The 26531-nt window shown below is 43.9% G+C and overlaps 1 protein-coding gene across 1 annotated transcript in view; it reads right to left on the reverse strand.

Moving 5' to 3' along the window:
• gpr179 (G protein-coupled receptor 179) overlaps positions 1-25431 on the reverse strand; it is a 43416-nt gene extending 17985 nt beyond the window's left edge. The window contains exons 1-5 of the mRNA XM_061727326.1: positions 24010-25431; positions 22252-22360; positions 7891-7987; positions 4163-4383; positions 2965-3033 (exon numbers count right to left, since the gene is read on the reverse strand). Of these exons, the coding sequence (XP_061583310.1) occupies positions 2965-3033; positions 4163-4383; positions 7891-7987; positions 22252-22360; positions 24010-24938 (1425 nt within the window). The 5' untranslated portion in view covers positions 24939-25431. The remainder of the gene's footprint in view (positions 1-2964; positions 3034-4162; positions 4384-7890; positions 7988-22251; positions 22361-24009) is intronic.
• Between the last annotated feature and the right edge of the window lie 1100 nt (positions 25432-26531).

The raw sequence follows: 26531 nt of genomic DNA on the forward strand, positions 1-26531 counted from the left end.
CAGATCCAGGACAGATCCAGGACTGATCCAGGACAGATCCAGGACAGATCCAGGACTGATCCAGGAGGACAGATCCAGGACAGATCCGGGACAGATCCGGGACAGATCCAGGACAGATCCAGGACAGATCCGGGACAGATCCAGGACAGATCCAGGACAGATCCAGGACTGATCCAGGACTGATCCAGGACTGATCCAGGACTGATCCAGGACAGATCCAGGACTGATCCAGGAGGACAGATCCAGGACAGATCCGGGACAGATCCGGGACAGATCCAGGACAGATCCAGGACAGATCCGGGACAGATCCAGGACAGATCCGGGACAGATCCGGGACAGATCCAGGACAGATCCAGGACTGATCCAGGACAGATCCGGGACAGATCCAGGACAGATCCGGGACAGATCCAGGACAGATCCAGGACAGATCCAGGAGAGATCCAGGACAGATCCAGGACAGATCCAGGAGGACAGATCCAGGACAGATCCAGGACAGATCCAGGACAGATCCAGGACAGATCCAGGAGGACAGATCCGGGACAGATCCAGGACAGATCCGGGACAGATCCAGGACAGATCCAGGACAGATCCAGGACAGATCCAGGACAGATCCAGGACTGATCCAGGACAGATCCAGGACAGATCCAGGACGGATCCAGGACAGATCCAGGACAGATCCAGGACAGATCCGGGACAGATCCAGGACAGATCCAGGACAGATCCAGGACAGATCCAGGACAGATCCAGGACAGATCCGGGACAGATCCAGGACAGATCCAGGACAGATCCAGGACTGATCCAGGACAGATCCAGGACTGATCCAGGACAGATCCGGGACAGATCCAGGACTGATCCAGGACAGATCCAGGACTGATCCAGGACTGATCCAGGACTGATCCAGGACTGATCCGGGACAGATCCGGGACAGATCCAGGACAGATCCAGGACAGATCCAGGACTGATCCAGGACTGATCCGGGACAGATCCGGGACAGATCCAGGACTGATCCAGGACAGATCCAGGACTGATCCAGGACTGATCCAGGACTGATCCAGGACTGATCCGGGACAGATCCGGGACAGATCCAGGACAGATCCAGGACAGATCCAGGACTGATCCAGGACTGATCCGGGACAGATCCGGGACAGATCCAGGACTGATCCAGGACAGATCCAGGACTGATCCAGGACAGATCCGGGACTGATCCAGGACAGATCCGGGACATGAAGGGATCATAGCTCTCGGCCGGCTCGAGCAGGCCAGCTGACAGTCCTGCCGGGGCCCCGGACAAAATAATCTAAGTTGGGCCCCTCTGCACCCAGATCTCTCCTTCTCCTCTTCCTCTCCTCTCCCTCTGCTCTTCAGGTTTTTATACAAGCTAATGGACATTAGCATTAGAGCTAGCCAGTTAGGTTAAGTTACAAGGTTGGTAAACGTTGTAACTGTTTCTTACCTTGCTCTACGCTGACTTTATTAATTCCAGCTTCACCGTCACCACCTTTTTAAAATATTTGTGTAGAGAATCTCTGAGGCCTCTATTTTCTTCTTCTCTTCTTCTCTTTTCTCTTCTTTTCTGAGCACCAGACTTGTGCTGACCGGACATTTTACCATTCTAATGGTTGAATTAAATAATAACATCAAATTTTGATCAGCGGCCAAACCATTTTTGTGTTGGGGGTTCTTGACCACAAGCACAATTAGGAAGAAAACAAATAACAAGCTTTTATGTAACTCAAATACTACATATTTTTTCCACAGATAGGAATATTTTGAAAATGTTTTAAAAATGATTCCATAATTTTCTTTTTTTTTTTAAATATTTTTTTTATCCCCGATTTTTTACCCATTTCATCACCCAGTGCTCATACCTAGACAGTCCTTGGCATTGTTCCCCTCTGCCAACCCAAGGAGGGCCCTACACTGAGCTCAGGTCTCCTTCTTGTCCTGAGGAGTGACGGACCGCTTCTTTACACCAGACAGGATGAGGATTCTCCGGCCGAACGTAGCGCGTGGAAGGATCACGTTATTCCGGCCGGATCCTCCCCACCCCATCTGGCGCCCCGGTTGGCCAGAGGGGGCATGTATAGCCCAGGACTGTTGCATGTTTTTGTGAGGGTAGCTCCCATTAGCTACCCAGGGGAACACGGGGAGAACATGCAAACTCCACACAGAAAGATCCTTTCGCCAACCCCACCCATGGTGTGGGCACTGAAGTCATGGGAGAACTAACACGCACTTCAGCGCCCACAGCGTCCCCGGCGGGAATCGAACCCAGGACCTTCTTGCTGTGAGACGGCCGCACTACCTGCTGCGCCACCGTGCCCCCGATTCCATAATTTTCAGTTCTGGGCCCCCCCCTACCCTGGGCCCGGGACAACAGACCCGTTTGTCCCCCCCTATCGGCGGGCGTGGGCTCAGGAACACCTCAGTATCCCCCCGGAGGAGGAGGCTGGGACCAACCCCGGCTCAGATAAGCAGACGTTAATGGATGGATGGACGTACTTGCAGCATTTCCACAGTCGGGTTGTACTTCTTCAGCTGAAGATTCCTGTAGCTGCTGCTCACTAAACGATGCTTGTATCATATTTTTAAAACGGAAGCAGAGCCATCAGCCCATGAACATGTTGACATACACACCCCAAACACTAAATCACTTCCCCATAACGTGCAATAGCACAGGCTGAACGCAGCAGCTCTCCCCGACACCCAGGCGGATGGAGAAGCACGGCAAGCGCTCGGTGGCAGCTCTTTAATTGGTCAAATGAATCCAAAGATTGATTGATAATCTATGAGCGGAGCAGAGGCATGTTATGAAATGTACACACACACACACACACACACACACACGCCCTCCACCCTCACAAGTCATCCATTATGATATAATCCCTGGCGCTGTGCTGTGCAGTCATCTGTAAAGAGCTCTAATCTGCAACACTTAGCACAGCAGCTCAGTTGGAAACTCACCGGGAAGTAGAGGAGCAGAGAGCCGAACAGGATCGTCTCCAGCAGCAGGAGGCCGGACGCTCGGATCCTCTGAGGGGGAACGGGAGGAGGAGAAAGACGTTGAAACTTTCACATTTGAAGCTGTTGCTGCAGGTTTAGACACATTTATAGATGGTACCGTCCTGAGCAGGAGAAACACGTCTGTGGGGGAGGTCTTCACATCCTACACGTGAAACCACAGTGTGAATTTACTCTGACACAAGTACGATGGCCTGACTGGTTTACGTTTCCAGGGCAAAAGTATAAATTAAAAAACAGAATCAGCCCCTGTGACCGACACAACAGATTGCATCATTAAAACTGGTAGTTTAGAGCGGAGGTGGAGCCGCCCCGCAGGGTCAAAGCTAAGTCTAAATGGAGCGCTGTGTGGTTAATGGGAGATAAAAGAACAAGTGTACATAAAGTCGGATTAATTCTTTTATTTTATTTTTTAACCTTCCCTAAAAAAAACGAAATAATGTGCAGATGCAACATTACTCTTTTGATGGAGAGCAAAGAGGAAACACAGGTTTAACCTGTCAAGTATGGAGAATTTAAACAACAACAACAACAAAGAAGTCAGCACCTGGATTAACTGAGTAAATGGGTCAGAGACTCCCACTGGAAAAGTGCAGCAGTGATTAATATGTTTCACCAGGCAATGAGTTATTTAACCGTAACTGATGCAGTGAGCAGCTTCTCGGTCCTGGAACAACCGGGTCGGAGGACGATTCCTGCACTGGTAGAAAAGATGTTGCTGTGTTTCAAACTGGCCGTATTATTCGTATTTGTGAGCGACCCTCACAAAAACATGCAGCAGTCCCGGACTCTACTGCCCCCCACGTCCAGCCAGAGAAGCCCCACCCTGGTGAAAAGAAGCGGCCTGCTCACTCCTCAGGATAAGAAGGAGACCTGAGCTCAGTGCAGGAACTCCCGGGGTTGGTAGAGAGAACTGACTTAGGTAGGAGCACTGGGTGGTAGAAAGTCCTGAGACAATCAGGTTTTGATCTTTCTCATGCTTTTCCATCTTTTACGATTCCAAACCAAACTTCATTTCTGTGACAGAATAATTCTGATTGAAATGTTATAAAAGGAGCTATAATGAGGATAATTCTGCCTGATGACTAATAACACTCAGCTCTCTCAGGCTTGACTCCATCCGTACGGCCCAAAGACTCACCTTGTTGCGGCGGTGCTGGTAGGACACCAGCATGCTGACGAAGATGAGCGTCATGAAGACGGCCTGGATGGCCAGCACGCCGGCCCGGAGCAGCCCGTCCTCCTGCACCCAGCAGGGCGTGCTGTCCTGACAGCTCTTACAGCCCGGCCAGCAGGGCAGGCAGATGGGCATGTTGGGGTAGCACATAACGCTGGTGTCACTGCCGTTCCCAGGAACTCCATCTGGACCAGAACACACACATACACACACATACACATACATATACACACATATACACACGCATATACACACACATGTACACACACATATTCACACACATACACACACATATACACACACATATACACACACATGTACACACACATATTCACACACATACACACACATATACACACACATATACACACACTTATACACACACTTATACACCACCTACGCATGTACCACAACCCCGTACACAGGCGACCTCTGCCACCCGCGGCGCTCACAGCGGAACACAAACATACATATTAATCATTCATTAACACAAACCTTCCAGAAAGATCGGTGGTTTCTTGGTTCTACAATCATCACACGTCGAAAAGATAAATCAGATGCATTTAACTTTTTAGTTTATAACTGTGTCATGAAAGAACAAATGCTAAGTCGGAGGGCACACACTGCTGAAACTACTTCATAAGAAGTGATAAAAACAAACCTGTTTCAAGAAAACTGAAGACTGTTTTTGACTATTTAGCTGTTTTAAGAATTCTAGTCAAGAACATTTTTCTTCAGTGACAAAGATATTTTTGCTCAGAATAAGACAAGTTTGAGCGGATTTATGGGATATTCAGTTTATTTCTAGAGGAGCTGGTTTTACAGTGTATCATATGCATGGCTGACTTCCACTCACATAAATGAGAGATTCCTCTAAACAACCACCTGCACATATAAACATTGATTGTAACAAAACTAAAAACAAACGATCCTGAAAGCCACAGCTCAGAACAGCTGAGCTCGGACCTGGAGTCACGAACAGAACCAAAACCAATCTCTACATTCAGGAATCTGCAGAAAATGCTAGTTGAGGAACAAATGAGGCGTAGGTGCAGCAGTTAGTCTGAAAGCAGCATCAGGGCTGAGATCAGCTCGAGAGGAACCGCCTGGTGAACAGAGGTGTCAAGTAACAAAGTACAAATACTTACCTTACTTAAGTAGAAATTTTGGTTATCTATACTTTACTGGAGTAATTATTTTTCAGACGACTTTTTACTTTTTACTCCTTACATTTTAAAACCAGCCTCGTTACTCTATTTCATTTCGGCCTTTAATAAAAACTATCCAGTTAAATTTCTCCATCCGGATAGAGTGAATTTGGTTGTGGTTGTTTCAGATGTTCTTGTCCAGTTTTGTTCTTACATCCGTTCCCTCAGATTCCTGCAACTAAACTTGGATGTACATTCCAATAAAGGTTAGGATAAATGATAACATGAACATGAAGTTTGACTTTTTGCACCATTACAATACTTATATCAACTTCTACAGGAGTATTTTTAAACTCTAGTATCTATACTTCTACCTGAGTAATGAATGTGAATACTGAAGACACCTCTGCTGGTGAAACCCTGGATGCTATGAACCAGCTACCGTCTGGTGTTAAAAAAATTAAATCAGAACTACCTCTAAACCCTCACTTTCTTTACAAAGATGCACTCTGACAGTCTGCCAGAGACTGAGCAGCCACTTACACACCACAGTTCAGTCTGCAGTTATAATACCACTCCACTTAAATCTGTCTTGCATATCCCGTGAAATTGTCAGATTTTTCATATCCATTTAAGTGACACCTCTGCAGGCTTAAATGACTAATACGTGGTCTACGTATCTGCTCCCTGGTGTTTCCCAGCGTAGCTCTGAGTTATGGCACATTTAATAAGCTTCATCTGCAGATTAGAAGTTTGTGAGAGATCCGGTTCTTGTTACGTTAAAAGCAGCTCCTCCCTGTCGAGGGTTCATGAGCACGCACGCCACAAACAACTCACATTCTCAGACTGCATGTACGCTCAAAACCGCTCCATGTTTAAGGAAAAGGTTAATTTAGAACAGGGGTGTCAAATGTGCGGCCCGTGGGCCGCATGCGGCCCGAGAGAGGTTTTCATGCGGCCCGCGAGAAGTTTCCAACACAAAAAAACGAAATGTTAATTTACTAAAAAGGAAGGCATAAATAATTTCCATGAATCGCAGCATATCCCATAATATATTTCTTCTACAAATCCATCGTTATTCCACAAAGAGAGCAGTTTTTGACAGTTTTTTAGTTTTCTAGAATGCATTTGCCGATTTTATTTCTTTGTAGACGGTCGTTTATTTTTATTAACTGACTACTATTATATATTTTCACAGGAAAAATATCACTGCTAAAAAAGATGATAGAAGATATTTATTCGGAGAATTTCAGTTTTGAATACGAGGATAGTGACAAAGTAAAACAGTTAAAAAAGAAGTGCTGACTTTTTCGGCACACTGGCGTAAATATCGCGCCAATTTAAAAAAATAAATACACTTAATTGTACTGGAAAAATCTCTAAATCACAAAGAAACACTCGGATGTAATAAGAAAGATTTAGCTTTTAATTAAATTTCCTATAAAAAAGCGAAATATAAAAAAAAACATACTTGTTTCTGTTTATCTTTGTAAAATGATATTAAAAGTATCTTACTTAATTTGAAAAAAAAACTGAAATTTCAAGAAAAGATCCTGAAGAAATATATTTTACATAATAAGAGTGTAAACAAAGTGCATATTTCCTTTAAAATGAACTAAACTGATATTTGATTAGATAAGAATAGTAAAAAAAAAAAATTAGAGAAAAGATTTTCCGCACCGTTTTTGTTATTTTGAGAGTGCGGCCCGCGAGAAAAAAATGTGTCAAATCCGGCCCGCCAAGCAAAATGAGTTTGACACCCCTGATTTAGAATATCTAAACAACTTAAAATGTAAACCATCTGCAATTTCACATTGCCAAGCCTGATGCATATGGAGCCTTTCTCTCGTCAGGGGACATGAGTCTTTCTACCGGGACGTTGAAGACAGCTTGAAGATAATTCATCTCAGCGCTGACAAAAATCTAATTTCACCAGGTTCAAATTAAAGCCAAATAAAAAGTAAAACCTGATTATGCAAGTGCTGGACAGAAAAGGTAAGTCTTTACTTTAACCAGTACCTGGGACAGGCCCTAGTGGATGATGTGAACCGTAAAAGCTAAATCATTTAAAGCGGAGAGGTTTTGCGAGTGAATTATATTTAATAAAACCCTGTATATTTATTTAATCATGTCACATCAAGTCAAGTCCCCGGCTCTGAAGTGTGTGACCTCCTAAGAGCTGGCGTACACGTATGTGGACATCACACCGCTGCTTGTCTAAGTCAAAACTTCTTAACGGGGCCCAAATCAACAGAGAAACAGCAGCAGGTCCGAGCAGGTTGATCAGGAATACAAGTGACTCAAAGTGTCTCTCTCTAGTCACAATGATCAGGTCGGGTCTCAGCCTTTCTGTACGATTTGCTGATGAGAAGAAAAAACTATGATCTTATCTGATGCATCGTTACAAAATAAAGGGGTCCAGTTTGATTAATTCGCTTTAAAATGTAAAAGTCTTAATGTTGCAGCTCTTCAGTTTTCATTGGATTTAACGGGTACATAAATCAAATGTGACAAAAGGCGAATGCTTCAGCGTCTCCCGGTTACCTGAGTCTTCGGCTGAGATGTCCGGGTTGTAGTATCCCTCTTTACACCGGCAGCAGTACTGGCCCAGTCGGAAGCCTCGGCCCGGGACCGGCACACACTGAAACAGAAACAATCTTCAGCTTTGCTGGTGTTTGTTTGTAAGTGTTGAGTAGTTTGAAGTGAGTTCATATGTTTTCATGTCATGCTTTTTCCAAGTTGTCAGCATCACTTTTTCCATCAGCACCTTCTGTCAAGTATTTGATGTTTTCATACCTGTTTCATTCATCATTTAACCCTCTAAGTCTCAACAGGTCCATTTGAACTCATTAACTGTGAGTAATGTGTGTTCTTAGACCCGTCCCACTCTGTCCAGGGACAACTAAAGAAGATGCACCAAGTAGACCTCCGTCTGCAAACTCTGAAAATGAACGGTTCCACGTGGCAGATGAAGCTCTTCTGCTGCTAACAATACAAATCTACAAATCGAAAGCAAACAGTCTTATGCTTATATCTGACTTTATGTCAATAAAATAAGAGAGAACTGTTGTTAACAATACAATTAGCTGAGTGTTTGCATTGTTAATGGTAATAACAGCCGTGCTGGAGGTCGTGTAGGTAAAGGTTTCTCTGACTTTCCAAGTAGAGATTCTAACCTGGGTGTTCCAGTTGAAACTTCCAACCAGGAACTTGACGATTTGAGTAATAATGAAGCAGACAACTAGTTACTGCAGTTAAAGAAAACTTAAATCAAGAAAAAAATTCAAAAATCAAATTCTCGATGTCTCTTTTTTTCAAAAGCAGGTGAGTAAACAAGAGTTGAAGTAATTCATGTAACAAAATAAGACATGTAACTCAGGCTGATGTTCCCTCATTCCAGCCCATGCACAGCGTTACCTCTTATGACTAAAAGGAAAACGTATCTTTATTGTAAACTATTTATTTACCAGAATCATTACCTAGTGCCTCAACGTACATGCACGCACAAAATAACTACCGTATTTTCCGCACTATAAGACGCACTTAAAAGCCTTCAATTCTTTCAAAAGCTGACCATGCGCCTTATAATCAGGTGCGCCTTATATGTGGATCAATATTGAGCCTTATATGTGGATCAATATTGAGCCTTATATATGGATCAATATTGAGCCTTATACATGGATCAATATTGAGCCTTATATGTGGATCAATATTGAGACTTATATATGGATCAATATTGAGCCTTATATATGGATCAATATTGAGCCTTATATATGGATCAATATTGAGCCTTATACATGGATCAATATTGAGCCTTATATGTGGATCAATATTGAGACTTATATATGGATCAATATTGAGCCTTATATATGGATCAATATTGAGCCTTATACATGGATCAATATTGAGCCTTATACATGGAACAATATTGAGCCTTATATATGGATCAATATTGAGCCTTATATATGGATCAATATTGAGCCTTATATATGGATCATTATTGAGCCTTATATATGGATCAATATTGAGCCTTATATATGGATCAATATTGAGCCTTATATATGGATCAATATTGAGCCTTATATATGGATCATTATTGAGCCTTATATATGGATCAATATTGAGCCTTATATATGGATCAATATTGAGGCGCAACAGGTCTCGCAACTCGAAAATAATAAAACAGTTGTTTATTCATTTTGGGAGTGAATGGAGTTGTCAGAAAGCTGATTTGTAATCTATTAATAAAGTTTGACTGACCTATCTGACTGTTTTGTTGACATTCCCTTTAGCGCAGCACCGTCTAATGGATGATAACGTAACCCCAGCCTCTACTGTAGCGCCTTATAATGCGGTGCGTCTTATATATGGAAAAGGTTTTAAAATGCGTCATTCATTGAATGTGCGCCTTATAGTGCGGAAAATACTTGGCAAAGTAATAGCTGCAGCAATGTTGTAAGTTCATAGGAGGAAACGGAGCTCAGAGGGGACTGGAGCCCCCGTTCATGTCCTGTCAGCCTGTATAACTTTAAATGCCTCTGAAAGTGTGAGAGCATGTCAATAAAAGCTATTTAAACCCAAGCCAGATTAACTAAGACTAACTGCTTGCTAAGAGGGTTTGAGATAAAATCACGCCCGTCTCAAATACTTTGATGACAGTAGTAGTCAATAGATATCCACTATTCATCACAGTAAATAGATATTATTGTTTGGTGGATGTGAAATCAATTTTATACAACAAAGAAATTCATTTAAATCTTGGCCTCAATGACCCCAAAAGGGTAAATCTTCAAATTGTACGTCACCAACTGGAGTTTCTGATCCATTGGCCTTTGGCCACCTGCTGACCCTGGGATCAAGTTAGAGCACAGCTGTGGCTGAAACTGTTACAGTTTATACAGCTAAGTTAACATCATGCTGAACAAACACACACTTGAAGAAGATGCACAACCCATATATCTATATTAGCTACAGTAAATAATGTGCATATATATATGTACGTATTTGCACAGGCATGTGGAGGCCCCACACACTACCAAGCCTCATTTTGACATGTTTTAAGGACATTACATCAAAGTTGGATGGGCCTGTAGTGTGTTTTTCCACCTTTAATTTTGAGTACGACTCCAAACCCAGACCTTAATTTGATTTCCATCTATCATTTTTGTGTGATTTTGTTGTCAGAACATTCAACTATGTACCTGTAACAAGGTATTTAATAAGAATATTTCATTAATTTAGATCTGGGATGTCTTACTTTTGTGTCCCCTTTATCTTTTTGAGCAGTTGTATACACACACATATAAAAATGATTACTTTATATTATTTACATTGTACAACTAGAATTATTCTGCAAAGCTCATTTATTCAGACAAATCAGTGCTGAACTTTCCAGATGAGCCGATTTAACTCCAATCAGTTTTATTTCTTACTTTTTGGCTACAATGAATCAAAGAAACCAAACAAATAAACATGATTCTGTAATGGAGTTAGTTCCTTGGTGCAGATGCTCGTCCCATCCTCCCAACTACTCACCATCCAGTGCTTTAATGCAAATACTCAGCTGCATCTGAACCATGGAAATGGTGAATGCTTTCTTGCTTCAGACGTCCCCAATTTAATAGATTTAGGACGTTAGAGAAAATTAGAATCTCCAACGGGAAAGAACGACTTAAATCAAATGTTGCCCGAATGTTAAATAAATATTTCTTTGGGCTTTTGAGTTAGATAATGTGACAATTAGTCACGACATTGATTTTACATCTCCCAGCCTCGCCACATAAAGGTCAGAAACCAGACATCCGCCGAGCAGTCGATGGACATTATTAAACAGTTGTTCATTTATGAATAAAATAGAAATAGTAAAGAGAATTAAATGAGACACGAACAAAGCAAGTTAAAATACTGTGGAAGTGTCCGAGCAGAAGACGCAGCCCCGTTATTCTGCACCTGAATGGATGAAGGGTTGAGAACCGGGTCACGTTAGTCACTCTCATTTTATTTCCCTCTGATGTTAACGTCAATTTAGCCGGTCGAGACACAGAAAAATACACACTCAGACACACACTTAGATGCTCTGTGTGTTAATCTAAGCTAAAAGCTAAATGGATACATAATGCCTCTACTGAGAGCATTATCTTTTTCTAGAAAAATCCTGTTCCCCAGCAAACACACACACACACACACACACACACACACACACTCACACACTCACACACACACACACACACACACACACACACACACACACACACACACACACACACACACACACACACACACACACACACACACACACACACGCACACACACTGACCTCACATATGTATCTTATCAGATGCTCAAAGACCTAATAGCACACGCTGAACTTTAGTGCAACATGGATTATACACGGTAGTCAACGTAATTCTCTTCGTGGTCACATATAAACTCAAATTCACTCATCTGTCAGGTTTAAATCAAAACTCCTGAAGGTTTACAGTATCATGACTTCCCAAAAATCTGTTGTTTGTATTTTCTGTGAGTCGGTGATTGCAATGGCACTTTTCCACCAGCACCTACTCGGCTCCACTCAACTTGGCCTGGTTTCTTTTCCACTACAATCCAGTACCCGGAGCAGAAGTAGGCGTGGTTGGAGCGAAGCTGCTATGACGTACTTGAGTGCGTGACACAAACGAAGAAGGAAGGAGATGATAAATGTGCTGCTGGGTCTGTGGCTTGTGTTCAATATCAAGTTAAAATGACAGTGAGAGAAGCTTCAAGCAGCAACGCTTTTTAATGTTTTTCATCTTGTATCCACGCTTCTGAAAAGTCCATGTGGAACCGCGAGCAGCTATGGACTGACTAAGCTCCAGGTAGATCTTGTCGTTCTTTATCGTCTGTCTAGATCCCTAATTCTCTCTCAGCCACCAGGTTTATGCACCTCAGAGTTGGACCACGGAGCAGAGTTCTGCACTGCCATTGGTGTCCTCTAAAGCCGAGGACACACCGACCCGACGTTGCCCGCTGTCGGCCGACTGCTGTGTCGCCTCACGTCGCCTGTGTCGGGCTGGGTCGGGCTCAAAAAGAAGCACTTGGACACACCGCAAAGACGACACCCAACAGCCAACTAGCACGTACGTTCTGCGCATGCGTGAGAGGTAATTCCCCTCCATACCAGCAGGCAGCGGTAGTCTGTATTCACTCAAAAACAAGGGAAAACCGGAAGCTCTGGGAAGCCGTAAACAAAACAAATAGGCTTCATATTCACACCACATTTCCACACCACTCTCGCTACCACAATGCGTAAGAATAAAGAATTGGCACTGGCGTTGTCAGCCTTCGGCCTTCAGCTTGTGGAAGAAGGAAAGAGCTTTGCTTTTCTTAGCTTTGCTTTCTTAGCTTAGCTTTTTTAGCTTAGCCTTCATCACTTCCGTTTTTTCGCTACCTGAACAGCCAATCACAGTGAGCTATTTGACCGACGGCCGACGCCGATTCGACATGACGAATCGGCTGAAAAGCTGCCGACGGGAGGCCGACCTGTGGCGATGTGCGGGACACACCGGGGAAACTAGGCCGACAGACGTGCACCGACGCTCATCGACGGCCCGACGGCCGACAGTCGGCTTGGTGTGTCAGGGCCTTAAAATGAACAAGAAGTTGTCGTCAGAGTCGCTCTTCAAACGATGTCCACATTCTGACTCAGACGTCTGACTCCAACCCCCCGACCAATCGTTGGCCTGTAGTGTGATGACGTCAGATACAACCGACTCAAACCTGAGCTGGATGTGATTAAATGCTGTGTTGTTCTGCGGTCACTTAATAACCGCTGGGACCAGAAGGGCCTGACGGTGCATGATGAAGAAGGTACAGATCACATATCCTTGTGTTGTTTTTCAGGAGACATCAGTGATACCTCGTCTAGTCAGTAAAGACAAGGAGATTCTGCTCAGATGATGCTTTCCTAACCGTTATCACATAGTTTTTAATTTCCTGATCTAAGTAGGTGGTTTAAATAAATAAACCAACAAATTGGAGTGAGAGCCCAAGTAAACACTGAGTGAAGATTATAACAGGATGATCTCCATAAAATACTGGGTCAAATGGGAAATCAACACTGAGACTTCTGGATAACAGTCATGTTTGTCGATACACATTCCTGAATCCAAAAATTAATTCCTCTGACTATTAAAAGTGGGGAATGTCATGGTTTGGGTTTTCTGAAGGGTTTTGAGTTTCATTTGTTGTGTTTTACTTGGTTCGTCAGTTTTGATCTTGTCTGTGACCTGTTTCCTGTTTTATTTTGAAAGTTCAGTTTCTTTTGTTTGCACCTGCGTCTTGTCAACCAGGGGCCTCATTTATAAAAGAGTGTGTAGGATTCATACTAAAAGTACATGTAAACCCAAAAGCTGAAAATGGCGGGCGCAAAATAAAATCCGGATTTATAAAACCGCGTGCACGCACACTTGCACGCAATTTGATTTATAAATCACAGTCCAGCTGGAAGGTTGCGCAACTGAATTCGGCTCATACCCCGCCCTCTACACGCCCACTTTTTACCATAAATGGGCAATGCAAAGTAGTTCATGACTGTATTTGCATAGGAATGAGCCTGCTGAGCATGCGCAGTGGCTTCCTGGCAGGCTGTGCGTCAGGATGAATGAACGTGTCGAGCCACCGTGCCACTAAATTTCACGGAGACTGAGATCGAGATGTTGTGGATGAGGTGGAGGACAGGAAAACCACATTATTTGGTGGTCACAGTAAAAGTAGAAAGAGTATATAAATAGTATTAAATAAAGCGAGTGAAAATAAAACGCAGTGAGGCGCAATTTCCACTGGAGACAGGGGGGACACCCCCCCCCCCCACTTTTCAAACTCATGTTTTTGTCCCCTCCACTTTTTACAGTTTAAGAACTAACGGTAGGCTCAGCCTGTAATTGCAAATCATCAAGACACTCTGTGCGAAGACAGGACGGCAGCCCCGCTCCCCCTCCTCCCTCCTCCCTCAGTGCTGCTCAAGGCTGATTTATGGTTCCACGTTAAATCGACGCAGAGCCTACGGCGTAGGTGCGCGTCGCCGCGTAACCTACGGCGTAGGCTCTGCGTCGATTTAACGTGGAACCATAATTTAGGCATAATTAGGCTTAACTAGTGTGTGCGTGTGTGACAGACGTGCATGGGACAATTGTGAAATACGGAATAAACTGCGTTCCGTATTGGTTCAATACGGAAGGCAGTTTATTCCGTATTTCACAATTACACAGATGCAATTTCACAGATGCTGGTCCATCTGTGTTTTCCTTGTTTCTGCCAAGTCTGTGCTTTTTGACTTTTTTATTTTTTATTTTTTTTATCTGGGCTTTTGCTGTAGGTGAGGTATTTTGATTTTATTTTGGATTTCTGTTTGTGAAGCCTTTTTGTTTAATTTAAAAAACTTTTGTTTGAACCTCCTGGCGCCTCATTTCCTGCATTTGGGTTCTGATTCCAACCTGAACTCATTACAGGGAAACTCTAAATCACAGTTTCATGAAATGGTTCAATAATGCACTTCTAGATCAAATTATCTTCACATCCATGACAAATGTAAGAATAAAAAACACGCTGAATCACGAAACAAAACTGGATGGTAATGTTTTGCTGCTGTGGTTGAATGGCAGTGCGGCTGAGCTGCTGTAAGACAGCGGTCAACAGGTAGGATATAATCCATTTGTCACAGACAACAGAAATAGCCCTGATCTAATGTTGGAAAGGTTCGAGGTGCGGACGCGTGGCAGCCGTCGCTTTCAAATCACGGAACAAGCAAGTAATCTCTGTTACCAGCCGGAAACCACAATAATGTGTGACAGGGTGACACATAATGAGTGTAATATGATGTTATGAGACAGAAAACACCAAGGAGGCCTTGTAGTGACCAGGCATGAAAAAAGACACAATAAAATGAAAAATGACAGGACTACATGAGAAAAGATGAGGCACTAAAGGAAATGATCGGGCGGATGAGATCAAAGAGAGCTGAAGTGGACAAAGTGAGCCAGATGAGGAGGCATAGAAGCACAGAGAAGACGTTTCATGGCTAAAAACAGATAAGGCAATACTAGTATAGTTGTTACGAGAGGTGGAGCGGGTTCATTTTCATCAACGACGGGTTCTAGGACAGAGGGGTGTGGTGTTTAGGGATGGGCGGTATGAACTAAAAAATTTATCACGATAATTTCTGGCATTTATTCCGATAACGATAAAAATGACGATAAAAAAAATACCAATTCAACTCCACCTTTGTAACTATAAATCTATCACCACATTCAGTCTTTGGAGCCAAATCACTGCTGTAAAAGATACTAAATACTACTAAACTACACCAATTACATTGAATTGATAAAAAACAATTAAATGAGTTACACCTGTACTGCAAAACTGGAATGACTCAGATCCTCCATGTTTGTTACACAAAAACCTCATCAACGGGAATTTATCTTTCTTTCTTTCTTTCTTTCTTTCTTTCTTTCTTTCTTTCTTTCTTTCTTTCTTTCTTTCTTTCTTTCTTTCTTTCTTTCTTTCTTTCTTTCTTTCTTTCTTTCTTTCTTTCTTTCTTTCAGGCTCCTTCCTTCCTTCCTTCCTTCCTTCCTTCCTTCCTTCCTTCCTTCCTTCCTTCCTTCCTTCCTTCCTTCCTTCCTTCCTTCCTTCCTTCCTTCCTTCCTTCCTTCCTTCCTTCCTACCTACCTACCTACCTACCGTGGGGAATTTTTTTGACGGTAAATCGTGAACGGTAAAAAATCGCCCATTCCTAGTCGTGATCCAGTGCATGTTCTGCTCGGTGCTGAGTTTTAATTTGAACTCACTAATGTCTGTGGTTTTCTTGCATTGTTAGACATCTATGAGCATGCTTTAGAAAGTAGAAGTGTGTCAGCGCGCTGGATTATGTCCATAATCCATCAGATCATCCTGCAGCCAGCAATGAAGCACGTCCACCTTTAAATAGACGGATGAGATGAGAGGTAGACGACTGTGTTTGCACAGATAGGCTGGCAGGGAAAAGGGAAGCTAAAGCTGGAGTGGATGTGGGAGCACAGCGATGAGTGCACATGTGAATGGATGAAAGCACCATCAAAGGGTAGAAGTCACAATAAAACAATGAGTACAGACGGAGGGTTTAAAAACCGTTCTGAGAGGTCGCAAACAGTTTAGTGTGCACTTGTATTATGTAAGCAATAAACACATATTTTCGTTACTTTTGCTGTTTAAATTCTGTTGTACTTGCCGTTGCTCACTCTTTCATCAATTGTTTGGTGAGTTTCAGATAAAACAACTACTCAATATACAAATGAGCCATCATAAAAACCACTGACTGGTAAATGCATTGGAAAGTGGCCTTTGTGGCTCTCGATAAAACAAAATTAAACCAGACTTACACCTTGTCTGGCACAACGGAAATAGTAACATAGTGTTGTTCTTGAATGCTGCAACCTGTTGTCTCGGGGAAACCTGATGTAGTCTGGTCATATGTCCTTACAAGGAAAACGCTGCCTATAGTTCTGGCACTTTTCAACGTCTGTTGTGAGAAGTGACCATGACATATTTACATCTGGATAAGACCCAGAGTCCAGGCGGGTTTAAGAGCATTATGTCAAGGATGGGGCATGGAGGAGGAAGCTTTACCCGTTTTTCCACCCCTCTTGATCAGCATGGGGAAAGTGAGATTTCTGCGAAGTAAACGGAGTAGCTTGATCAGTAGATACAGTACCAAGACGTGGCAGTAGGATTGTGGGGATGACAGTTTCTGCTCAGCTGTGGGGGAGATGTGGAGCAGCGGTTCAGGGAACAGCTCCACAAGAGACTGAACCATCTGCATCATCTCATCATCCGTCTCTCTATTTAAGCAGTAACAGCTGGAATCAGATGTACTGGACACCCGGGATGCTACTGGTGTAACCACTGATGATGATGATGATGATGATGATGATGATGATGATGATGATGATGATGATGATGATGAAATAAACCAGTTTTCTGTGTTGTTTAAACCTGGAGAATTACCCTGAGCAGCTGGATCTGCTACAGGTACAGTACCTTATTCTGGATGTCAATACCTCTATGAGAATTTAGACATAGTAGTGAGAGTAAAAGAAAGGATTTCAGTGCTTGTGCACATGGTATTATCCTGATCACAATCTTATGAAGGAGCAACCCTGCACCAAGCTACAAACACTAGCTAAAACTAGCTAAAACTAAAAACATTCACTTATAGAGAATATCAGTCAGTATAGAAGCTATTCCCAGTGGTGCTTCAATTCATGAAATGTGACTTTGAAAAACAAGAAGTGAAATTGAAGTAAGTATAAAAAGTCCCAAATGTACTAACCCATTAGAAGTTACTTTTACAGCATAAGGAACATTTCTCCTCGAGGTACATTTGTCTTCAACCCACATGTTTCATAAATTCAGTGGACGACAATGAGGCTTCTTCCATATTAATGTTGTATCCCAAACAAATTGAAAGAAGTCCAATATAAAATACTTTCCCCACAACAAATACCTTTCTAAATCTGGAGATATTGATCAAAATTGTGAATTTTTGTATTTTAGTCACTGTTTCCCTTTGTATACGTTTGATTAGGCTTAGCTGCCAAAAGGTTGCTAGTGGAAACATCCCGTCTCGCCAAAAAACAGACTTAAAACATCTACCACATAATTACCTCTATTTTAATTACTACATCTTATCATTCTAACAGCAGCATAATAAGATGGTCACAATATAACGCTGTAAAGTAAATGTTTTTCATGTTTTCCATCTAAGCAGACAAATGCTAATTACAGTAGCTTGAACGTTGGTTTACAGACATTGTGCTTTAAAAAATCTTTAAAATCTTTTATTAAATGTTAAACATTTCTTTTATTTCACACACAGCACATTTCTGGAGTTGAAAATGTATGTTGGTGCAAAGCATTGTAAAAGATTTTCGATTTTTTTAAATCTCTAATTACAGTTTGAGTTTATAAATTCCCACTGCTTAAATGCTCGTTTGGTTTTCACTGAATCAACCTAGATAACAGACGCATTAGTGACGGAACGGTGCTATGCCTGGAACATTTGGCTCACTTTCACCACCGACAGGTATCATGTGGGCTAGATATGACCAGAGAAGCTGGGCTCGCTACGGCAAGCCGACCACGCCAACTTTAATTACAAAGCACTTTAGAAACAGCAGCCACTGACCAAATAGCTGAACATATGAATTAGATATATTAGAGTAAAATAAAATATAGATTAGATTAAAAAGTATAAGAGACATATAAAAACAATACAGTCAACATCTCACACTGGGTGGAAAGCCAGGCAGAAGAGGTGAGTCTGAAGAGCAGATTTATAAAAGGTCAGTGAAGAGGCCTGTCTCGTGTGTAATGGCAACGTATTCAACAATTTGGGATCCGCATCAGCAAACGTGCAAAAGGCAAGTGTAGTGAGGGCCAGACATGGCCAGCTTGGTTACAACAGGTGTTGTTAGGGCAGGATGTGGCCCAATGGGTCCACTTTGGACCATGTCTGGTGGACCTTGGGCTGAGTTTAGGCCACCACACTCACGCTGAGCCAACGCTGTCAGTTTAGGCCAAATATGTACCAAAGAAAACTTCAGAAGTGGTTTCCTGTTTGGATTTTAAATCATTTGCTACCGCAATGCTACTTCTTCTAGAATCAATGGGTATCTCACAAAAAGTAACAAACCAACGCACTGTTTTAATCATAACCTGGATCTCGTTCTCATGTACTGTGTTGAACCTGATAGTCTGTTGATGTCGCCTGTAAACTCCCTTTTATCCGACCATTATTTAATAACGTTTGAAATTAATATTGTCGATGTTGAAGCGCGAAATAGGAGGTATTATTTTAGCAGATGTTTGTACGATGAAGCTATTGCTAAATTTAGGGAGGCCATTGCTCATCTTACGATAGTGGAAAATAGTGAAGTAGTCGAGGCCAGTGGCCTGGGTTCTACCTCTGCAGATGTTGATTTCCTTGTTAGTAACACTGCTGATTTGTTGCATTCAGCTTTAGATGCAGTTGCTCCTTTGAGAAAGAGGGTTTCTAGCCACAGGAGCTTAACTCCCTGGTATAATTCAGATATTCGCATGTTGAAACAAAACGTGCGTAAAATGGAAAGGAAGTGGTACTCTTGTAAGTCTGTAGACCTCTATCGTGAATGGAAAGATATTCTAATAGTATATAAAAAAGCCATTTGCAAAGCCAGAACAGCTTATTATTCATCGTTGATAGAGGATAACAAAAGTAACCCACGTTTTCTGTTCAGCACTGTAGCCAGGCTGACAAAGAGTCACAACTCTGTTGAGCCGTGCATTCCTGCAGCTCTCAGTAGTGAGGACTTTATGAGCTTCTTTAACAGTAAAATCACGAGAATTACAGAAGAAATCAACCAGCCGGTTGTGGGCGTTTCTTCAGCTTTAGCGACTTCCCTAGGCTCTGACTTGACTCTAGACTGTTTTGATCCTATAGACCTCCCTGAGCTGACTTCACTCGTTAATAGAGCTAAGTCAACCACATGTATGTTAGACCCCATCCCGACTCCACTATTCAAAAATGTTTTTTCTCTTATTGGTACGACAATACTGGACCAAATCAACCTATCCCTAAACTTAGGATATGTACCACAGGTTTTCAAAGTGGCAGTAATCAAACCTTTACTTAAAAAACCTTCCCTTGACCCAGACACCTTAGCTAATTATAGACCAATTTCAAACCTTCCATTTGTATCTAAAATTCTGGTAAAGGCAGTTTCAAGCCAGTTATGTGACTATTTGTATAGAAATGATCTGTTTGAAGTCTTTCAGTCAGGGTTCAGAATGCATCATAGCACAGAGACAGCACTGGTTCGAGTTACGAATGACCTCCTTATGGCCTCAGATAAGGGATTAGTGTCCATATTGGTTCTACTGGACCTCAGATAAGGGATTAGTTTCCATACTGGTTCTACTGGACCTCAGTGCTGCTTTTGACACTGTAGATCAGCATTTTACTGCACAGGTTAGAGCATGTTGTTGGGATTAAAGGGACAGCTCTACGTTGGTTTAAATCATATCTATCTGACAGGTTCCAGTTTGTTCATGTACATGAGGTTTCTTCAGAACAGTCAAGGGTCTGTTATGGTGTTCCGCAGGGTTCAGTGCTAGGGCCAGTCTTGTTCAGTTTATACATGCAGCCGTTGGGAAGTATAATCCAGAATCACAGCATACACTTTCATTGTTATGCTGATGATACGCAGCTCTATTTGTCTATGAAGATGAAACAGAAAGGTTAGTTAAACTTCAGGCATGTCTGAGGGACATCAAGAACTGGTTATCATTTTTGGTCCAAGCATCTTAGGAGGGGATTAGATGGTGTTGCGATGGCTTCCAGTGCAATTGTGAGAAACCTTGGTGTTGTTTTCGACCAGGTCGTTTAAACTATATGTTAATCAGATTTGTAAAATAGCATTTTTCCATCTCTGTAATATCGCAAAAATTAGGAAAATCGTCTCGCAGAGTGATGCAGAAAAACTAGTTAATGCGTTTGTATCTTCTAGACTAGATTACTGTAATTTGTTATTAGCAGTAATTTGCTGAATAGTAAACCTCTAGTTAGTGTTAGTAAACCTCTAGCTGGTGTTGGTAAATCTCTAGGTAGTGTAAACTCTAGTGTGTTAGAGTCAGTAGTCATAGTCGCAGCTATAGAACAAAACTATAATAGTTAGTCTTAAATATAGATTGGTGGTAGATATGATGCTATAGGCCTATGCTGCAGGGGGGCACCGACATGATCCACTGGGCGGTGCCTCTCACCCTTCTTCTCTTCTCCTCTTCCATTTTTTATTTATTATAAGTATCTCATAGCTGTCATTTTTGTCCATCGTTCTTGTAGTTTGTTGTGCTGGATGCATGCTGACCTGCAGTCCCCCCTCTGATCATCCCACTGCTGCTTCCACCTGTCTGTGTAGATGTCTGCTATATGCTTGCTGACATCCTGGCCTGCAGGATGTCCAGGTCCTGGTCCAGGTTTCTTCCCCCCTAAAGGGAAGTTTTTCTTGCCACTGTTTGGCTTAAGGTTTTTCTCCCACTAGGGGAGTTTTTACCTGCCATTGTTTATGTTATGTTTATGTAATAATTGCTTGGGGTTTATGTTCTGGGTCTCTGGAAAGCGCTTAGAGACAACTTCTGTTGTAATAGACGCTATATAAATAAAATTGAATTGAATTGAACCTCCCATCTTTACAGGTCCTGTACACCTCCAAGCCTCTAGGCCGGTCACGTCAGATCTGGCTGATCCTTCTCACCCTGGACACAGTCAGTCTAACCCCCTGCCCTCAGGCAGGAGGCTGCGGTCCATCCGGACCAGAACCTCCTGCCACAAGAACAGCTCCTTCCCCTCGGCCATCAGACCCAAGAACAGTAATGACTGTGACGCAGAACAGCCACTTCAGGCACTTACCACTTTTTTGCACATATGTAAACACATATATATATATATACAACGCCCCAACGAGTATATTTATTTAGTTTGACTATATTTTTTTCTTGCATGCTATCCCATTTATTTTTATTTTATTTTCAGTTTATTTTATTTTAACTCTATTTTTACCTTTTCCATTCTTTTATGTTATGTTTGCTCTATCACATCAGAGCAATTTCCTAAACCTGTATTCACTGACACCGACAATAAAGAGGTTCTGATTCTGGTTTTCCTTGAAAACAGCCGCGTGTGCTGACTTTCTTTTCATCACGTTTTATGTCCATTAGATTTAAAGATATTTTGAATCCTAACATCTTGGTAGAGCTAATAAACCAGCGGGTCCTGTTACCAGTCGCTGGGCCCTCCACCATCGGCCATGTTGACTCCTAATGCAACAACAGAAACAGAGTTCATTTCTCTGTGTTTACCTCCATGCTGGTGCGGTTGCACTGGTGAGTGTCTGCGAACCAGCTCTCCCCTGTCGTGCACTGGTTCAAGTCGATGTCCTGAATGTTGACATCCACACGTATCACGCCTCTGACCCAGGAGACGCACACACACACACGCACACACACACACACATAGGAGGGGGCGGTAGTCAGAGTTGTGCATCAGTGTTAAAAACAATAGCAGGTCCAAATACCATTAAACCCTCTATCGGCTGTCACACCTCCAAATTTGGTCTGGCATTTAACTACATATACATGTGTGTATATGTACATCGCACTTTTCTCAAAAGTCTGGGACAACGGTCAAAGCTTCCTACACAGAACATATTTCTCCAGTTGGATTCAGCGTTATTAGAAACTTCAAACTTCAACTGCATGGAAAGGCCTTGAAAAACGAACAACACAACAATTCAGAGCAGTTTGGCGCACACTGTTTATGATGAGTCAGGACATGAGGTGAAATACAACCGCCTTTTCAAAATCAACACCTAGAAAGCTATGTGGTGTGCTTTAGGTAGTTATTTAACAGAATATTGCCTTCAAATAAGTGTTGCCCGATCACGGCATTTTCAAAACATCGGTATCGGCCAAAAAAGTATTGGGACATACCTAGTTATTAATGTGTAATAAATCGTTTTATATATCGTTGCATTTAACGTCACTTCCGGCCGCCAACCGGAAGTGACGAAGTAAGCGAAACTAACATGTTTACATGTTTGAATTGTGAAATTTTATACATGTTCATGTTCATTAAGCTGCTGCTATCCATTTCATGCCATTCAGAATTCTGCACTAAGGTTAAGGCAAAAAGTATTATTAATTTTCTTGTGTTTTGTGAGTTTGGCTGGATGTCATTCAACTACCTCTTTTGACGTTAAATTTATTTATTTTTGTTATTATACTATTCTGCAATTTTAGTTTTAGTTTACCATTTCATGTTTTTACATTTTGTGGCACCAGAGCTGATAAGCTTTGTTGAAATAAATGTCCTTGTTGTTCTCCAATGGACAATAAAAGAAATTTGACTTTTAGTCCTCTTTTTTTTTCTTTTCTTTTTTTAATTCATTGCCAAAATGTATCTGATCGGGAAAAAGTATCGGAAATGTATCGGAAGCCAAAAAAAGTGATGGGATTGGGAAAAATCGGGATCGGCAGATACTCAAACTCAAGTGATCAGGATCGGATCGGGAGCTAAAAAATCCTGATCGGGACAACCCTACTGCAAATGACTGAAAAAATTGATATTTCACTTTAAATCATGCATATTTCTTGAGTTTAGGCCAGTTAGATAACCACACCCACACGACGTCTGTGGACATCATAAAAAAGAGCTCCAATGACCTCCCAATAGCTGAGAAATAACTACTTCCCAACTCAAAATTTGGAGAAAAACATCATCATGAGACAGCATGAATCACATCTGAGTGTGGTGTTGGTGGTTCTGCACTGCTCGTGTGCTACATGTTGCAGCTTATGAGTGTGTGTGTGTGTGTGTGTGTGGGTGTGTGTGTGTGTGTGTGGGTGTGTGTGTGTGTGTGTGCGTGCGTGTGTGCGTGCCTGCGTGCGTGCGTGCGTGCGTGCGTGCGTGCGTGCGTGCGTGCGTGCGTGCGTGCGTGCGTGCGTGCGTGCGTGCGTGCGTGCGTGCGTGCGTGCGTGCGTGCGTGCGTGCGTGCGTGCGTGCGTGCGTGCGTGCGTGCGTGCGTGCGTGCGTGTGAGTGAGTGAGAGTGAACTCTGACCTGAACTCCGGGGTCAGGTCGGGCTTGAGCCCGTAGAAGGAGGTGGACAGGGTGAGCACCCAGGCCGGTACGAAGCGGCCATCCTTGCAGTCCAGGAAGGGCCCGCTGGCCCAGCGAACCCCACTGCGATTGGTCACATAGCTGTCGCCCTGAGCCCACTTAGGTGTGTCCAAGGTGCTGAGGTCGTTGAGCAGCACCCGCTTGGACAGGGCTGCGACCGGCTGGTTGGTCTCTGGGAACTTCAGCCTGCTGAACCAACTATCGTCGGGGGCCGGGGCCGGAGGGTGCAGGCTCTCCCAAGCCCTGGACATGTCCTGGAGGACGATGGTCTGCACCTTGGCTGTCCAGTTACGGGTGGCGCGAAGCACCAGTTGTGGCAACTGGGCGGTCGGGTCGGCATCAAAGGTCAGCAGGGCCCGCTGAATGAGCACGTCGGCCTCCAGAAGGGCACGGACCAGGGCGTGGTACCACTCCATGTCCTCCATGACCGTGCTCTCCCGCAGGTCGCTGGCCTGGAATATCATGTTGAGGAAGTTGGCAGTGTTGGCCAGAGCGTCCAGAGCTGGCTGCAGGGGGGCGTTGAAGTTGCTGGGCAGAGGTCCTCTCTGGCCAGGAGTGCTGTACGCCCGGGAGCAGCGCCCCATCTTCAGAGCAGAGGGGTCTCCGGTGTACAAGAAGGTCTCTGCCGGGGACCAGTCGTCCTCCTCCTCCGTGGGAGCTTCCGAAGGGGTTCCTGCCATCTCCGAGGTCTCCGTGGGGCTGGAGGAGCCGGAGGAGTCGCTGGCGCTTTCTGAAGTTCTTGTACTGTTCATGGAAGGGTCGGTGGTGTTGGCTGCCTCTGTCACGACTCCTGGGGGTAGTTCCTGAGTTACCTGGGCTTTGACGAGAGATGTGAGTAGAAGAAGCAGAAAATGCCAAAAAGTACTCATGCTGATTCATTCAAAAGAAGAGAAGAAGAGGAATGGATGACTGGAGACGCTCGGTGACCCCTCTGAAGTTGGCTGGAGGTGACAGAGTCACATGATGGCGGAGGTCTGGGCGTTCTGGAAGGTTTTCACCTGCAGGTCGGTGCAGCAGCGCTGCAGCAGCAGGTGTCCGGTGCACGCCTCTGCCTGCCAGTGCTCCTGCAAGTATCCGTGCAAGAATATTAAACCTGGAAGTCGTCGGGGATGAGAGGACATGACAAAAGAGTGGAGCGGTGCGCGCATTGCTGTCGCATCCCTGTTGCGCCTGCTCCCACCCGCAGTCCTCCTGCACGCTGGGGCTCTGAAGTGGCCAGGGAAGAGGAAACTACAAGAAGAGGAGGAGGGGGGCAAGAAGGAGAAGCCTCAGAGTTGCAGGGTGGGAGGAGGAGGAGACACCAGTGTGGGGGGGCTTGGCACTCCGTCTCCGGCTGCGCGCTCAGCTGCTGCTCCACGGAGCTCCAGAGCCCGACTGGAGGCGGCTGGTGCTCGTCCACCCCCTCCCTCACCTCCCCTCACCCACCCGTCACTCCCCCCTCTGTATTGGTAGGGAGGCTCACCAGTCCTGGAAGGTGAAGTGTTACATCTGTTGTGTGCGTGCGTGTGTTTGCGTGTGTGTGTGTGTTCTCACAGACGGGAGGATGATGCGGGCGGGGGGAGATAAGTGTGAGGCTAAGCTCTGCTGCATCTGGGCATCCATCAACAGTCTCCCTGCTAGATGGATGGATTAAACCTTTCTACGGGAGAATGAATGAAGATGAGGATGCTCTTAAACTGCTCTCGTTCTCTCTCTCTCTGCCTCTGTGTGTATGTCTCTCTCCCTCCCTCCCTCCCTCCATCCCTCCATGTCGACCCTTTCTGTTACTGGGACACACATGCACGCATCCAGATCAGACGCAAAGTGTTTATTAATACTGCTCACATCTTTACAACTACGGGAATTGTAGATTGGCCCGGATGTGTGTGTGTGTGTGTGTGTGTGTGTGTGTGTGTGTGTGTGTGTGTGTGTGTGTGTGTGTGTGTGTGTGTGTGTGTGTGTGTGTGTGTGTGTGTGTGTGTGTGTGTGTGTGTGTGGATAGTGAGAAATACTGCAAGAGACGCGTGAGGAGATGCAAGGGTGATGCAGGCATGAATTCTTGTGTTGGTGGCCATGGCAACCAGACTCTGAGAAGCCCTTTGTAAGACCACACGTACACATGAACTCCTAACCGCCACTCCCAACCCAGGACTTCACTGCAGAGGAGCTACGGTGCTGCAGTTCAGCTTGACGAGGACAATAAGCCCCGGTTTGTGTCTGTCCCCCACGTAGACCTGTCCAGGTGAACCGCTGCCTCTCACTGGGATGAGCTGGGATGAGCTGGGATAAACTCCAGCAGACCCCCGGGAGCCTGCACAGGATAAAACGGGTATAGAAAATAGATGGATGGATGGATGGATATTTTGTGAGGTTTTACTATGAATCATCATCAACATCTTCATCAAGTCTCAGAGCTTAAACTTGGGCTAAGTAGAACTTCAGTGGAAAATTGTGAAACGTCACACTGCACTGTCTCATTTATT

Source organism: Cololabis saira, chromosome 1 (genome assembly GCF_033807715.1).
Source record: "Cololabis saira isolate AMF1-May2022 chromosome 1, fColSai1.1, whole genome shotgun sequence".
NCBI lineage: Eukaryota > Metazoa > Chordata > Actinopteri > Beloniformes > Belonidae > Cololabis > Cololabis saira.